The 16,785-nt window shown below is 47.8% G+C and overlaps 6 protein-coding genes across 6 annotated transcripts; 3 read left to right on the top strand and 3 right to left on the bottom strand.

Annotated features, from left to right (window-relative positions):
- Nucleotides 1-851: 851 nt before the first annotated feature.
- Nucleotides 852-1,936, top strand: PtA15_9A598 (uncharacterized protein; the record flags this gene model as incomplete). Its single annotated transcript, XM_053172823.1, has 4 exons — nt 852-938; nt 1,333-1,479; nt 1,580-1,740; nt 1,831-1,936. 4 exons carry the CDS (start codon nt 852-854, stop codon nt 1,934-1,936), a joined length of 501 nt encoding a protein of 166 aa, XP_053024026.1.
- Nucleotides 1,937-2,360: 424 nt separating this feature from the next.
- On the bottom strand, nt 2,361-4,670 carry PtA15_9A599 (uncharacterized protein; the record flags this gene model as incomplete). Its single annotated transcript, XM_053172824.1, has 4 exons — nt 2,361-2,534; nt 2,609-2,971; nt 3,046-3,926; nt 4,583-4,670. The coding sequence occupies 4 exons, from the start codon at nt 4,668-4,670 to the stop codon at nt 2,361-2,363; spliced, it is 1,506 nt and encodes a 501-aa protein (XP_053024027.1).
- A 436-nt stretch (nt 4,671-5,106) lies between these two features.
- On the top strand, nt 5,107-5,480 carry PtA15_9A600 (uncharacterized protein; the record flags this gene model as incomplete). Its single annotated transcript, XM_053172827.1, has 3 exons — nt 5,107-5,217; nt 5,289-5,393; nt 5,466-5,480. 3 exons carry the CDS (start codon nt 5,107-5,109, stop codon nt 5,478-5,480), a joined length of 231 nt encoding a protein of 76 aa, XP_053024028.1.
- Nucleotides 5,481-6,069: 589 nt separating this feature from the next.
- PtA15_9A601 (uncharacterized protein) lies at nt 6,070-7,498 on the top strand (the record flags this gene model as incomplete). Its single annotated transcript, XM_053172828.1, has 5 exons — nt 6,070-6,162; nt 6,239-6,355; nt 6,435-6,925; nt 7,058-7,154; nt 7,265-7,498. The coding sequence occupies 5 exons, from the start codon at nt 6,070-6,072 to the stop codon at nt 7,496-7,498; spliced, it is 1,032 nt and encodes a 343-aa protein (XP_053024029.1).
- Nucleotides 7,499-9,013: 1,515 nt separating this feature from the next.
- PtA15_9A602 (uncharacterized protein) lies at nt 9,014-9,337 on the bottom strand (the record flags this gene model as incomplete). The annotated part of the gene is made up of 1 exon (XM_053172829.1): nt 9,014-9,337. The coding sequence occupies one exon, from the start codon at nt 9,335-9,337 to the stop codon at nt 9,014-9,016; it is 324 nt and encodes a 107-aa protein (XP_053024030.1).
- A 5,013-nt stretch (nt 9,338-14,350) lies between these two features.
- Nucleotides 14,351-15,107, bottom strand: PtA15_9A603 (uncharacterized protein; the record flags this gene model as incomplete). The annotated part of the gene is made up of 3 exons (XM_053172830.1): nt 14,351-14,509; nt 14,580-15,011; nt 15,090-15,107. 3 exons carry the CDS (start codon nt 15,105-15,107, stop codon nt 14,351-14,353), a joined length of 609 nt encoding a protein of 202 aa, XP_053024031.1.
- Between the last annotated feature and the right edge of the window lie 1,678 nt (nt 15,108-16,785).

A 16,785-nucleotide genomic window follows, 5' to 3' on the forward strand; every position in this document is an offset into this window, starting at 1 on the left:
GAGTCTGTTGCAGAGCTTCCTCAACTTCTAGTACATATAAATAGCAAGAGTTACAAGTCAAAGATGTATGATACCATCCCACAAAACTGTGTTGGGAATGAATTCCCTGGTCATCAGGCTGAAGACTGGATCATGGCTGTCCAACCCACGCAATTTGAGTTGATACATGGAATAAATTTCCCTTGGAAGAAGAAAGGCACACTAGCTGTGCAGTGTGCGTTTCCACAGCCCCTCATGCAGAACCAGATCTGCAGCCCCTGTCTGGGGCGGCATTCCTCTGCAAAAATGAAGGGTTTGAGGCTGTCAATTAAGAGCTGCAGGGGCTGCAGATTTGACAGCAAGTTCCTCCAATGGAGGGCTTCCCTTGGCATTTAGAGACCAGAACCACAAACAGCACACATGAGAGCAACAAACTACGTCAGGCTTAGGAAAAAAAAATCCTTTATCCTGAACATCAAGATTTTGGTGGCATGAATTGAGATCTGGGAGGCTCCCAGACTCGACAGGAAGTCCTCCAATGCCTCACAGAATCAAATCTTTCATTTCACACAGATCAGGCTCAGCAACTCAGTGGAAGACTTCCTGCTGGTTTTTGCTGAGAGACTTTAGGGAGGTCATCAGGGACAAGTCTGTCCCTGTCCCTGCTGACAGTGGAAGACTACTCAAGAAATCTGGGCCCCTTGCAGATGTTGATTCCAACCAAAGATTTTTGTTTAGGGATATGTTGTAGTCTCAGTCTGTCCCCCGTTCAGCGCGGGAGGCCTCCCGCAGGAGGGGTGCAGGTCCCCGATCAAGACCTGACCATACATTCTGACTCCACCTCCATTTTGAAAAGCCCAATTTCCCGAACGATGCGAGCGCTCCATCTCCCGCAAGCGCCCGGATTGATACACCCAAAGTGGAAGCTCTGTTGGAAATCCACTTCCTTCGTGTCTCAGGTCAGCTGATAGTCTTTCCCTCTGATTCTGAAAAAAGGGAATGTACTGTCTTTAAATTAAGATTTCAATGATGATGATGATGATGGTGGTGGTGGTTGGAATTTGGATACTGGTTGCGATTCGATATAAGGAAAGACAGATTAAGAAGTTTTTCGACAAGTCCAATCAACGGGTCACCATGCGGAAAATGAAGGCTTGTCTTGCGAACAATCCGAAGGCTTGATGGTTGCAATCAAACAAGCTATCAATGAATCTATGAAAAACTTGATCACTGGATTGGCCACTTGAAGTGAAACAGAGAAGGTATCCATTCCCCCCCGGGTTTTCTTTTTCTCACAGGAATTTCGCAAAAATAAAACCCATATAACTGATCCGTGGCTCTTCTGCATTGTAGCAACAAAGCACCCAACGCGTCGATTTCGCCAAGCTGAAATCCGAGATCCTACAAGTCGAAAAACAGGACTATGCGTTATTGAAATCGGAGAACGAAAGACTGATCAGTGAACTAGAGAAGCTCAAGCAACGCTCACGGGAAGAAACTGTCAATAATTTCCCCCTGATCCTATCCCAAGAACCTCATGACCGACTGACATATGACTTGCGTTGTTGGTTTATTCTTTGGATGGGAACTATAACAAAAGACTCGGACTCAAGCTTCAGTGCAACTGGATTTGAATCTAGAAAAGGGCCGGATTCGAGATGAATTAGGCGTCCGAGAACTGAAGCTCAGAGAAGTAGACACACGAATCGAAGGCGAGATCGGTAACCTTCGTACGACGATGGAAAGCGCGAAATTCAACATGTTTGTTACCCGTTCCCATACAAACACCGGATCAAAGCAAGTACGTACACGGCTAAACATCATTTTTTGCTGCATTTTTTTCTGGGACAGATTGCAGTATGTCGTGGTGACCGTCGCTTCCGGGGGCGCTTTGCTAATAGCTTACATTCGCATGTCAGTGCCTTCCCTGGCCATCTTCCCCGTGTCCAGACCCTGACGTTCCCTTGATCTCATTCTGGCACTCAAAGCTTTCGGTAGTTGGTATTGCGTCTGCCAATCAAGCCCAGACCAAGAAGCGTCGAGACCATATATTGCCATATTTTGAATCCCTTTGTGTCACATGGCGGTTCATTGTGCACATCATATGGGCCTGTGGTGGTGGTAGTATCACATGGCTCTTCACGATTGTCAGCGGGTTGTGTAAATGCACAAGAATTCTGCTACTGTATACTCAATCTTTCTGCTGGACTGTACAATTAATACATAGACGAATAGCGTTTGCACTTAGAACCAGGCACATGTTCTGGTAAGTATGAATGCCCCAAAACAATGTCTTCCAAGAAACACAAGGGAAAATGCCACCAAAGAAGACCAATGTTCTCACAGAACAAAACAAGAGGGGAACGAAGCAGGATGATAATTTAAGAGGTAGGAGCAAGGGCTTGTTCGCGTTTCAGAAGCGTAGAAACATCAGGAACGACGATGAATTTGTCCTGAGTCGATCCCAGGACGAACATAGCGCGTAATTGAGAGTCTGGCTTCGGATCGATGACTGCGATCTCTTGATGGAAAGTAGGCTTAGCACCTGGAAGAACCTATATATCCGCCGCACCCAAAAAAAACGTAAGTAAAAAAAGGATAGGGCGAAGGAGAGAAGAGGATTTCATACATCGTAGGCGACATTGGCAATGATCATCTGGACCCGACCTGATCTCCGAATAACCAATTCACCGATCTGGCCCTGCACAGAATCATCGCCGGTTTCCGACGGCGGCACGCCCATGATCTCAGTCCTTTTCCCGCCTTTTCCCCAGCCCAGCCAATCGTCGAGCCCGGGCTTCTTCTTTTTCTTGACCATCCTCGGGCCCGGCGCGGCTGCCTTCTGCGGCTCTGCCGGCGGTTCCTCTCCGATCACGTCGTTGCTAGGGTCCCGGAATTGCGGGAAGTGGCGCGGGAATTGGAAGACGTAGTATGTCGCTGCCGCTTCCCCGTTGCTGCTCGCCGCCTCTGCTCGACTCGTCGATGTGGGCTCCTATGCACAACATACATTAAAATCATCTTCCCTGAACAAAGAGTCTCCAAAATATAAACAAAAAGAAAACCCACTGGATTCGGGGCTTTCTTGATGGCCGGTTGCCTCTGAGTGAATTGTTTGCCAACGTTCGAGATTTCTTCGAGTTGTTCTTTCTTTAATTTGACGTCCCGTTTCTGATTTTCATCTTGATCGTTTAGATGCTCATCTTTCAGGGGGACACTAGAGTCAGAAACAGTGGTGGTCGTGGTAGATTCGCGGATGGGGAGGGAGGAGGGTTTAGAATCATTGGGGAGATCGGTGTTTTCTTTCTTGAGTTTGGTTTGAGCCAGCTTGAGCAGTTTCTCGTTGCGGGCCTGGACGAGTCTTTCGCGTTCGGCGACCCGTTTGGGGTCCCAAGGCAAGCTGAGCGGGGCCATGGAGTGTTCGAGAGTGATGTCGTTAAGGTCGGCGACCTTGGAGCGACCGTCGTCGTCGGCGAAGTTGTCGTCAGGGCCATCGGAGCCGCCCTCGTCGATGTCCGAGTAAAGCTCGAGGGCCTCGCCCGGCCGGCCCTCCCAGGGCGTCGTGGTCCCGCTGGTAGCCGTCCTACTGCGCTCATCCGTCGGCATGATCGAGTTGTCGATCCGCCGCATCCCACTCCGACTCGGCCCTTGCACCGTCCGCCGGGTACTCGCCTCCGCAGGACCCATCGCGAACGCCCCACTCGCCGTCATCACGATCTCCGCCCGTCCGCGACCGCCCCGATCGCCACCCCCTCTCCCTCGTCCCCTCCCTCGTCCACCAGCCCCACCCGCCGTCCTGCCCGAATCTTCCTCTTCTGCATCCGGCTCTACCTTGGCTACCCGCTTCACCATCCGCGGCTTGAATTTCGACGCCGCTGGCTTCGCTCCCTCTCCAGATGGACCTGCAGCCCGGTTGGCCGAAGTGGCCGTCCCCGGCTGGCTTTCGTTCACTGATATGTCGGTCAGTTGGTTCAAGATTGGATCCAACACTGCCTCTTTCTCTTCGACCGGCTCTCTTGCTCTTCCGCGTCCCCTTCCTCTGGAGCCTCGAGGTGGCATCTTGTTTTACTGATATCCTTTAATTACAGCCGAGTTTGTTCTGGAACTGGGTGAGATGATTTGTCCAAGCTTTCTTCAACGATAAGGTGGGATCGATTCGTGTGTCTTCGGCTTCCAGTTTTCTTATTTCCTTCTGGTAGCCTCGGTATTCTTATCGGTGTTTCTTGAGGGATGTGCTGACTGAGGTCCAAATTTCCAAGGGTAGGGTGTGGCTGAATGCGATCGCCCTCGATCGCCAGTGAGTGTGGGCTATTTGCATATGCAAAGTGAGTGGGATATGCAATATGCACTATCCCACCTCGAGCCTCACTGGCCCAGCTGGCCCAGCCAAGGACAGCCCCGAGCCACGCAGGACAGGATGAGGCCATTAACTGATGTATGTATGTTTCCTATTATTCTCAGCCCATCTCCCAAGAAACCCTTCCTGACATCCATCTGCTTCTTTCCAACCTTCCCACTAAACCCTCACAAGGCGGAGATCAAAGTAAGCACTTGCTCAAGAAACTTACCGCCCTACACAATCGCTTATTCTTCTTTCTTGGCAGACTTTGTTCTCCAAACTGAACAACTATGTCGGCAAGAATTTGGTCCATCTTATCAATCGCGAAGACGAGGAGTTCTGTTTCCGGTTCCATCGCGATCGAGGTAACTCGTCAACTATCTCCACCACTGGAAAGCACCAAATTAATTCTTTAAATTTCATCGGGGGGATCACTCTTGCGCGTTTCTAGTTTTTTACGTCTCTGAAAATTTGATGAAATCGGCTACTTCAATTTCAACCGACAAACTCATCTCACTCGGCGTTTGTTTGGGCAAGTTTTCGAAGACCGGCAAGTTCAAATTACACATCACTTCCTTGGATATCATCTCCAAATACGCTCAATACAAGGTACTTTTCCCCCTTGATCACAAGCTTAGCCAAAAAAAAACACTCAAGACTTTTCATCTTCTTCTAAAAATCAATGTTTACCGATCTTCAACGGGACAATGTACGAACCTCAACTCGAAAAACGGACGAACGAATCGATGTGTGTTTGTGTGTGAAAGGTGTGGATTAAGCCGAATGGAGAGATGCCATTTCTGTACGGAAACCATGTGGTCAAGGCACACTTAGGACGAATAACAGAAGACACGCCGGAGCACCAAGGGGTGGTGATATTTTCGATGAACGACATTCCACTAGTCTGTCTCCCCAGCTGTCCTATGTCGTTGAATAGATGCTGATGATGAGGGAAATGGTCATGCTGGTGTAGGGATTTGGAGTGACTGCTCGGAGTACAACAGATACGAAGAAACTCGACCCCACCTCCATTCTCGTCTATCATCAAGCCGACGTCGGCGAATACCTGCGAGACGAAGTAGGTCCCTCATTCCCTTGCCTGCCAATTTCCCATACCTTTCTGACTCTCTTACACCTTCTTTTCCCCCAGGAAACCCTGTTCTAGAACTACCTCTCTGTCGTGCTCCATATCAATACTTTTTATATCAACACTATTCATCAAAAGAACGAAATCCAAACTCTGTACTATTCTCTCTTTCTCATTTAATCCTCATTTTTCGAGATTTTCGATCAGATTAGGTTCATATATCATTCTTGCTTCTTTACGGAACTACTGGGTGTTTTTCAGCAACTCTTGACGAACAAAAAGAGACCTCGCTGAGGTTGGAATGTCAGTTGCCTGCTCAGATGTCGGATGTCGTATGCACACCGTTGTACTGTTGACTGGTCTGCAGTGAGCTGGGGGCACATAGCCCTTGGGGTGAGAATAGGTACAAGACAGAAAAAATGACAGCAAGCGAGAGTAGACATGGTCTTGGAGAATACATAGCATATTGCTGGACATTCGTGCAGAATCGGATCTTGGGTTTGAGGGGGACTGGTGGCGGGAGAAGTTGAACTTGATGGATGAAAAGTTCGGGGAGAGGGCTTATGTAAGCAGGGTCCGAGTGATGCTGGGAGCGAGAAAGTAGGAAAAGTCCAAGAACGACAAACAAACAAACGAACGAACGAAGCCGACATCAAGAAGAAGAAAGATGCAGCAAGAGGCTAGTCTACAGGACAGGCTGGCAGTAGCCTCAGCATTGATACTGCAATCACCCCCGGGGGAAGTCAATGATGTCTTCAACGTATGTGATCAAAACCAATTCATGTTTCTTCTGACACGAGCTAACCATTCTCGATGTGCTATGGGCGGGGCTATAGGATGTTCGTCCGATCGTGGGCGATGATAGCGAGCTCGAACGCGGCCTTCTGCCAGCTTTAGCGCAGTACAACACCGAGCAACTGGCTCTGGTCGAGCTACCGAACAGCAAGATCCCGGTGAGCGAAAGATATACATGTGTGAGGGAAAGGAGCAAGTTGACTGAAAGAAGGGATTGGCTTGTGTGGAGGAGGACAGGCGATGATATGTCCGGCAGCCCGAGTGGACGAGGAAGCGGCCGAGAACCGCTACCTGGACCCCCATTCGCAACAGACATTCACCTTCGATCATCTGCGTCTGTCGGCCTCTGATCTTCAGCCCTTCGTTCCCCCAGACCCAGAGATGGAGAAGACCCGGGCAGAGCTCGAGCGCCAGGCAGAGTCGTACCTCAGGAACCACTTCCAGAACGCCGTCTGGACCGTCTTCTCCGTCCCCCCCTCCTCCTCTTCCTCCTCAACTCAACCTGATGATCCTCCCGCCTCTGATAACTCCGTCGATCCGCCGCCGCCGCCGCCTGAGCACCAGGAAATCGATGAGCCTCCCTCCGATCTCGACCCCCCCACTGACGATCAACCTCCTCAATCTCCCCCCAAACAACCAGATCAGTCTGAGACCCAGAGCCAATCGACCTCATCCAACAAATTCAAATTGTACATTGTTGGAAACAAATACAATCCGACCAACTATTGGTCAGTCTCCTTTGTCTTCAGACTCTCCCTTCCTTCCTTCCTTCCTTCCTTCCTTCTCCAGGATACATACTTATTTGGTCGAGTGGTTTTCGATTTGGTTGGAAACGAAATGGCGATGGTGATCATGTGCAGGACGGGCCGATGGCGTAGTATCTATGACATCGATATGGGGACGGGAAAGATTGATGGCTTGATCCAAGTGAATGTGCATTACTACGAGCAAGGAAACGTGAGTCTACGCCATAAAAGAGGGGCGGGGAAAAGGATAAATTTTAAAGAAAAAAAAATGGAGGAGGAAAACAGAGGTTAACAGGAAAGAAAGATGTGTCTGTATTACAGGTTCAACTATCGACGACCCATACGCCGGCGATCGAGACGCCTCCAAACGGCGGGCCAGCAGAGATCATCAAGGCTATCCAAGCCGCCGAATCCAAGTACCAGGCCGGGCTCAACTTGGCGTACAACGAGCTCGGCGATAACACGTTCAAGTTGCTCCGCAGAGCTCTACCCGTCACTAAACAGAAAGTCAATTGGAATAACATGAAGGCTAGAATCGTCCTGGATGATCATTGACCCCCCCCCCCCCCCCTCCCTCGTCTCACCTCACACACACACACAAGTTCACTCATGGCTTCTAATCATCTTCTCATCGGTCTTCTCAGCTCTCTCGTATTTAATCATTCTTCCACCTTTCCCTACCTACCCTCAGTTTTCACAAATAGACTGGCCTATTTCCAACCCCTTTTGTTCAATCACATGTGTAATAATGGGTGATATATTTAGATCCACATCTTGTTTGGTTACTTGTCACGGCTTGAATGTGTGAATTGTTGAGGCACATATCTACGAAAAAGGGGTGCTACTACATAATCTACTCTACTAGTTGCAGTGAGGTCTGATGGATTTGGTTTCTAAACAAAAATCTGATATGAAGCTTTGATCTTGCTTTGCTGATATGGATTCAACTGATAGATCGAGACCTTGTTAGTTTTTGAGTTGATCGCTGGCGACAGTTCGAAGGACAATCCGAGCCGATGTGATTGATGGGGCAGGGCGCATGGCGTGCTTGTTCACCGCAATCACATCTGAGTATGCGTCCAATGGTTTCATGACCGCATCCTCGGATCACCGTCCGATGATAGCACCTTATTGAGTCCAAGCAATAGAATGGATACTCATCGATCACATCGTATGGCAGATGGCAGCTTCCACAAACCTCGAGGACTACCTTAACGCTCCCCTGTGAGACCAGAGACAGGAAGCCGAGCCACATGACCAGCGCGATCGAGAATGCATGCCGCCCCATTGCGTAGTCCGGTCAGGCGATCCAGCAGGAGGCCGAGAGAGTTTTTTCTCTTCCCAAGTTTTGTGGACGGATCGGAATGTTGGAGCTCTCCGCTAACGAGCACCCGGTTATTGCGAAGCCGGGGATGGAAGATTTTCAGTCCGGGACCCACCCGAGCCAGGAAGGCCGTGGGCGCTCACCGATAGCTTCAGTTGTTTTCCCAAGAACGGCCACACCATTCGTACAAAAGCTGGGGCAGAGCGGGAAATTGTGTAGCCGTTTGTGGGACACGTCTGAAGCCATTGGTGACTGCCCATGGCCTTCCTGGGTCGGTCCACCATCGGACTGAAAATTTTCCGCCCCTTTCATCCTCCCGGCTTCAGATCTAGCGGAGGCTTCCCCACGTGAAACCGGGTACCTTTAATGAGATGGCGAGCTCGAACGCGTGGTGCGTTGGCCCAGTATAACACCGAGCAACTAACTCACTTTGGTCGAGTTTGTAACAAACACCAACAAGTGGAGAGTGAAGGTTTTTCGCATATAATTAAAAGTGGGAAGAACTCATAGAGAGAATTTAAATAACTGTCCTGCACAAGTATTGAACTAGTTGCAGTAAGGTCTATTGGATTTGAATTCTAAACGGGGGTTTAATACGAAATTTTGACCGAGACTATTTTTGCTTGAGTGGTATGTATTATGTGGATCAAACTAATAACGAGTTTATGATGTGATTGAGATAACCTTGTGGAAGGAGTTGGCCGCTTGGGATTCAGTGATTGCTGCTCCTGATTGTTATAATCCCTCTAGTTTTGAGTTGATCGGTGGCGACAGTCCGGAGGACAATCCGGGACGATGTGATTTCTGCAGCAGGGCACAAACTCGTATGTTATCAAATCGCAATGACATCTGCGGACCTGTCCCCAATGGTCCTTATAATCGCAAGCTTCGATGATGGTTTCATGTCTGCATTTCAGCGAGTCGCGGCAAAAGAATGTCATCTGCTGGACATCGTATCGCGCATTACAAGTTGGACAGAACCGAATGACTATCGGATAGCTCGCCCGTGAGACTAGAGCTTGGAAGCCGAGCCAGATGACTAGCATAATTGCGAAGATATGGCGCCCCATTCCGCGTTCCGGTGGATGATCCAGTGGCAGCCGAGTAGAGTCTTTTTCCTTCGTAGGATTGGTGGACGGATCGGTGTCCTCAACGGTTGGAAATTTCTTTTGTGCGTCTCAGTAACAGACGGCAGTGCTGCTTTAGGGCATTGTGATATCCCACTAGCCCAATCAGGCGATGAAAACAGGCGACAAAGTAAAACACGAAATGGAGATACAGAATTGTATAGTGCAAAATGGGATCCAACTTCATGCCCCACGAAAGCTCAACACAACATCCCGATGCCCGGGGCGGCCCACCTCTGCACCAATCCGGATCAGTGAAACCATGCTAAAATAGGCGGAGTTGCAGCTATGCCGGACGTCTCGTCGCAAATTAAAGGGAAGGAGACCCGTTGAGTCGTTGGGGTGAAAAACACCGACTGTATGACATCGCCTTGCAAACATGGTTGAGAGCGCTGTGAATTCATGTGGTTTTTTCAAAGCGAGTTGCTTTCCGCGACAAGATACAACAATTCCGAAAAAGGATGGCGACGCTGAAGGGGTCACGGATCTTCCATCCAGGGATGTTCCTCACCCAGCCAGCTACTTGCCTGGGTTGCTCTCACCAACACTGCAACCGTTCCAATACTTGAAAGTTGGAGCGGTATTGTACCAAAATCCGGTCCAGTATTTTGGATTAGCACCGGCCGGCCGGGTCGGTACAGTCCAAGGTTTTGATCCCTGAGGCTGGTGGATTGACTGCGTCGGTTCAATACATGTTTTTGGGTGCTAGTGGATCGGGATTTTGTTCCAATCCACATAAATAAAGGCCCTTTTATTCTTTTAGGGTTAGATTTACTCAAGGAGAGAATAATTGCTCCAGATTCCTCAGTCGATGTACTTCTATGGATTGGGTTGTACCGGTCCCTCAATCCAATCTACATTTGAGTTCAGAATGTATCAGTCTGACCAATCCAATCCCTGGTATTGGACCGGCAAGCCTATCCGTTACACAATCCTGAGAAAGCTGTGGATCAAAAATGAATCCAATCCATCATATTGCAGGTAAAATCCCGGTATCAGAATGGTTTCAGTGTTACTCTCACCAGGCCTGCTGGTTCATAACAGGTTAAAATTGGTTAAAGGCGCATTCACATGACCCAGCCATGTCTGATGTGTGATGTTAGGCAAATGACTCTTTGTCGAAAATTTAAATGTTTTAATTTCAGCCAGCAGTAGTAGATGAAACTAAATAACTGTATAGAAACAAGTTTAATAAGCCTCAGATCTAACAAGAAAACACTAAGCAAAGAAGAGAAACAACAAACGGAACAAAGAAGCAATCTATGCTTGTAGACTGAACACAACAACAACAACGTAGAACAACAATACTAGACTAGCAAACTAAATATAAACAAACAACTGTTTTAGTACCTTAAATCAAAAACAACACTTAGGATAAAACTTTGAGAAAAACAGATGCTTAAAGCTCCTAAGATGTGCTGGTGATTTAACTCCTCCTGAAATGGCTTGATCTTCAGTTTCTTGACTAGATAAGTTGATCAATATTTGTTGTGAGCAATGATTCAATGTATGATAATGAACAACAAAGGTAGTCCCTGAAGCAGCAAGTAGCTGTGAGTAACCACAAACAGTCACAGAGACTGATGAAGATGAGCACACCTGAGATCAGAGAGTGGAACGTGTGGAGATGTTTGAATTGAGCAAATGTGAGATGAAAACAATAACAAAGATGATAGAGAACAACTGAGAGAAACTAAGTTGTAATATATAATCAATGTTAGGGTCTGCAAGTCTTGTCATTGAGATTCAAACCTAAGTCATCCTCGGTCCTCAGTATGGTGCATGAGAGGCTGTCTGGCTCACTCAAGCCCCAATAGGGGGGTTCACGTTAGCCTGATTTTTGCTGCTTCTCACGGATGGGTTCAAATCTCATGGACGCCTTGGGCATAAACTTTAAAAAAATCCTGCATAAGCATCCCCTTCAGCAAGACCTTTACAGGGGAAGTCTTGCTGAGAACTCTATCTATTTTAGGGGGATTCAAAGTTGGCCATGCATGACTTGCATGCACTTTTGCAAGTTGGTGTTCAAGGCTTTTATTGAGCACCAAATTGCAAAAAAACATTCAAGCAGGCTTAGTGGGTGTAGTACAGTGTGGCTTACATGCACTTTTGCAACTCAGTGTTCAAGAATGAACTTGAACACTGACTTGCAAAAGTGCATGCAAGTTGTGTCTGGCCAACTTTGAAACCCCCTTTTATAGAATATCCTTGCATAGACCTGCATGAGCAGACATCAATTTTTAGCAAGGTTTTTAGAATGATTTTGAAATCAGGCTAACATGAACCCTCCTAATATATGATAGTATTTTTCTTCTTTACCTGATTGACTGAATCTTCTGTACTTTGGTTATCTTGAGTTTTTGATCCAATGACTTGAGATTTCGACCAGAAATGAAACACAATGCTGGCGACCTGAGAAGATCAATTGAGAGAGCAAGCTTTGCAGTTCGCGAACTTAAAAAAGTCCCTTGAGACTTCGGGCCCCTGAGGGGGAGGCTGAACTTGCAAAGCAAGCCTCCGTTGTGGTAAGCCAATCCTGAATATGGCACCAAAATCAAAGTCTTTTCCCCTCAATATAACCCTCTCTGCAATACTCAAGCACCCACCTCCATTAAGGATCAAGGCCAGGACAACTCATACCCATCAACAGGCCCCCATTCTCTCTTCACCCTTTTTCCCCACCTTCTGGATACCCACCTACACCAACTCAATAATCCTCAAGCACCCAGCTAGGCACGAGTGGGAGAAAGTCACCCATCAGACAGAGCCAGACTATTAGGAAAGACCCTGGATATTCATCATCTTTTTCTCTCTTCCCAATCCAGCATAACAACACCATCTTGGCATTAGCCACACATGTAATAACCATAGAGATCCCATCCTGGCTACCCCTTGTCCCCTTTGGTTTCAGCCCTTCCCTTTTCAGCCACTCATATGATATGTAATCCCCTTCTCTTGATGTTTCATTGTCTCTCCACATTCCAGCCTCATTCCAGAACTTTCCATCCCCATAGCATTTTCAGCCTCAGCCCCTTGATTGAGAATTTTCACTGTTTCATCTTTTCTTCCAACCACAACTCAGCCCCATAATATCTTGTATATAGTCTGCCCTCTTTGGCCCTACCTTTTGTTCCATATCAGATCCTGTCCCAGCAATCCAGATCACTGGTCACCATTCACTAGCCTAGCTTATGCCATTAAATCAGAGTGGACAAGCTTGATAAGTCTATGCCAAATATATCAGGTTGGACAGACTTTACATTACCTTTACCTTGCTATTAGATTAGTAGAAAGTAAACCCTTAGACATACCTCAAGAATCCTCTATAGCCACACCTTTCCTTAAGAGTCCATACTCTTATATTATTTTTCTTGTTCCCCTGAGAGGCAGCCCTTCAAGCACCAAATCTCTCTCAAGCTCTATTCTTCCCTCAGAGCAGTTCCACACCGTCAGGAGGGACTTACAGCCATTCTCAAAAAGCTTGCGGGCTCGAGGCCAAAAAAAGATTTTTTTTTTATTTCAGCCACAGGCCTGTACAGCTTCACTGTACAGGCAGTCAAAATCCCTTTGGGCGGCTGTTTGGCTCGATGAGGGTGCCGCGCTGACCACAGGGCAGGGGAGGGGGATGCGGCAAAGGGTCCGATCAGTGTAAAATTGGTCCAACCCTTGAGGCCCCAAAGTTAAAAACAAAGAAAGTAGTGATTTTCTTACAATCACATTACTGTATGCAGCCTGTCATACAGGGGCTATACAGGCTTTGAGGCTGAAAATAGCAGTCCAAAATTTGGGCCTACCGAACCACAAGCTTTTCAAGAATGGCTGTACACCGTACCTCCCCACATTGGCACAGCAAGAATGCCACTTTGATTCCAGTTATGTTCACAGCTGGTGAACAATTGTGGTCTTGTAGGGCTGATAGCATCCTCTGAGAGAAAGCTACACAAAAAAAAACCCACCCAATGTGCACACAAGCTGCGAGGTGCAGCGGTCAAGTTGCGCACTGCTTGTAATTCCAGCTGTTTGGGGATTTTTGTGGAATTTCTGCGGGTGGCATGATTTTTGCCAAACACCTGAAATTATGTAGGTTGGATAGGAAATAAATCAGGCCTACAACCTAAGCTATTTTATTCCAAAGAATGTCAAGGGGGCAAGGAATTATAAAGCTTCAAAAATTCCTCCCAGCCAAACTCAGATTCTTGGCACGCCAAGAAGGGGCGATAGCGCGCAAGTCCCTCCTGCCAAGGGCTATCGGAGGCTTGCTTCGCAAGACCAGACGCCCGCAGCAGCGAGGGACTTGGGTTAAGTTCGTGCAGTTCGGCATGAGTGCGGTTCCTTGACCATAATGCATATGCATTGTGCAGTTGTCGTTGAATTACCCTCAACATGATGATGGTGTATAAGGGGCTCTCAAAATTTACACACAAACTCACTCTTAGCCATACACAGTACAAAGTTGTCTGGGAATCAGAGGCACAGTATGCCTTGCTCTTTGGGTTGCTCTTCCTATTTAGGTACCTAAAGAGAGTATGGTAGTACTAGTTGTAAATTGTGCGAAAAAGCGCCGGATCTATATACATTATTTTTCAGGCGCATATCCGCTAAGATTTTGTGCTACTATCTACTAAACTAGTTCTGTGTATCTGTTGAGGGACGCCGGGGGTAAAAACTAAGCAGAGCTGTGGAGGCCAGAGATAGCTTGACAAGAAAATATAAAGTAGATGTTATTTCTGTAAGGAAAGGAAAGGGTATAGCACCGGTAGAGTCGTGGATGTGACAGGCTTGGTATAACCCATGTGAGATCTAATCTAATATAACGGCGTTATTCTGCAAAGATTTATCAAAAGTAAGGTGAAGTTCTGAGCGAGACAGTTTTGTTATGTTGGATGGATTCAACTGTTAATGAGTTTGTGGTTAAGTCGGCTTCGTGGAAGAACGCGGCCAGTCTGGAATCAATGACTACTTCCTGTTAACGTCTACGGCGGCAAGTAATAGGACATTCGATGATGTGTTGTTGCTTGTCGCAATCGTCATGCACTGGTCGTCGTAATAGGTCCCCAGGCTCGCAACCACCACATTGGATCCAGCGCGCAGGGGAGGTGAATGTGCATTTTGCTCCTGAAGGGTCCGGGGTTCCATGGATGCAACGCTTCAGCTCTGGACATTTGAATCTACTAGCTGGCGTGACTGTGTATGGTCGTTCACAGAATGGACAATCAGGAAGTGGTGGAGGAGGTGGAAACTGCGCATGATATCGGGCCTCCTCTTCAAGTCGGGCCGCCTCCATTGCGGCCTCCTCAACTGCATTCGCCGCGTCAATTGCGCGCATCTGATCACTCCATTCGAATAGCTCCTCATTGTGTTGGCGCATCGTCTGCACTAGAGATTGGAAGCCGAGCAAAACGACCAGAATGCTTGTGGATAGAAGGCGCCCCATTTCGCGTTCCGGTAAAATGATCCAGCAGGAGGCCGAGTAGAGGTTTTTTTCGTAGGTGTGTGTGATGGACGGACCGGAATCTCGACCGGTTGGAGCTCTTCTAGCTAGCGGCTGGTGGATATGGCTGGGAGATGTGGAGCTGGAGGGATCGAAGGGAGCGAAAATCTTCAATCGGATGAGGGGCTATTGTGAGCCGGCATGAGTCAGCTTTTAAGCGCGAGTCCATAGGGAGGCCGTGGTCGGTTATCGCTAGCTTCAAACGTTTCCAAACGGCGACATCATCTCAGATAATCTCGCGCTGTGCCTGAGCTCTTGTACGACTTTAATGGACGGAAGTTCTTTACGCTTTGGGAAGTGGGTTATCCCACTAGCAAAAGCAGGTGATGAAAACAGGAGACAAAATAGTGGAACATACCTTGGAAATGCAATGTAATACACCATTTAGTGCAAAATAGTTTCTAACCAGATCTAAACCTCCTCACTCACGAAACTCAAACACAAAGTCCCGATTTCCGGCGCCGCTTTAGAGCTCCGGGTGAAACCGTGCTATCCAACATCGGCGGATTTGTCGCTAGACCTGGCCCCGTCCCAATAGAGAAAGAGATCTGTTTGGAGCTCCGGGTGAAACACCCCTATAGCTCGTGCAACGACTATCTGATAGTCTAGGACTACTCAGGTGCGAGCTGGTGCGAGATATGCTGTCTTGGTTAGATAACGCGCGGGGCTAGCCTGCTACTCTAGGGGATGGTGTCGTTTTACAAGAGAAGCTACACCAAGGACATCATACGTATAGCGTCAAATGTTTCTCTAAACGGCCACATGACCATGCGCTCTGTCCCAGCTGTTGCATGTCTCACTCATAGCTGGCAGTCTGAGCTAGTCTGAGTCCTAATTTAACTAAGTCCCTCTATTGGAGGGGGGACACCGTCCCGCAGGGACCATCCGAAGGAGGGACTTATGCACTATGTCGACCCCGTGGCAGTAGAGAATTAGAAAAATGATCTTTTTCAATCCTCTCTGGACGCGCCATTTGTCACCAGGCAATAAAACTTTGGGGGAGCAAAATGTGCAGAACATCATGGAGTTTCTTTGTACATATTTTACAAATTTTTTGGGGCCTTGGGTGCCCCATGAAGTCCTTTTTTGTGACTGACAAGTGTCCACTTCATCGTGCATTCCACATTTTGCACTGTACAGAATCTGAAATTGATAATGTTACAACTATCATTGCAGCTCAACCAGAGGAGTTGAGGATGAGAAAAAATAGTAGAAAGAAGGGGACAGCTTAAGCCATCCCAGAAATGTAAATTAGAAAAAAAAAAGGTTCAGAAACTCATGTGGGAGATTGGTTTTAAAAAAGTCCCCACCAAAATGCCTAATTCTCTACTGCCGCGGGTTCGACATAGCGCGTAAGTCCCTCCTTCGGAGGTTGCTTCGCTCCCCCGAGGAGGGAATTAGCTAAGTTAGGTCTGAGTCATTGATGGCAGTCCAGGTCGTAGATGGCAGTGGGTTATAGGGCGATTCAGGTGTTGAAAACAGGAGACAAAGTGAGAATGAAATGTTGCACCATTTTACAGTGCAAAAATGCTGTCTAACATCGTACATACTTTTCTCAACAAAACTCAGCACATCGCCCCGATGCCCAATGCGGCCTGATGCGGCCCATCTTTGAACTCGCCCTTGTCCGAGTGACACCGTTCTATCCAACATCGGCGGACTTGCCGCTAGGCCGGATGCCCCTTCTCAAATGGAGAGATCTGTTTCGTGCTCATGTCAGCTGAGGGTCACCAAGTCGCAAAGGTTCGAGCGGGCGACTAGTGGATGTCTCAAATGCCGCCCAGTCCTTTGGAGGAGCATAAATCCAAGCCTAAGTCAGAATCCGAGCTGCGCTTCAGTTGGCTATAATGATTAGGAATTGGGACAAGTCGTACATTCTTTCTTGGATAGGCGCTTAAGG

Source organism: Puccinia triticina, chromosome 9A (genome assembly GCF_026914185.1).
Source record: "Puccinia triticina chromosome 9A, complete sequence".
Taxonomy (NCBI): domain Eukaryota; kingdom Fungi; phylum Basidiomycota; class Pucciniomycetes; order Pucciniales; family Pucciniaceae; genus Puccinia; species Puccinia triticina.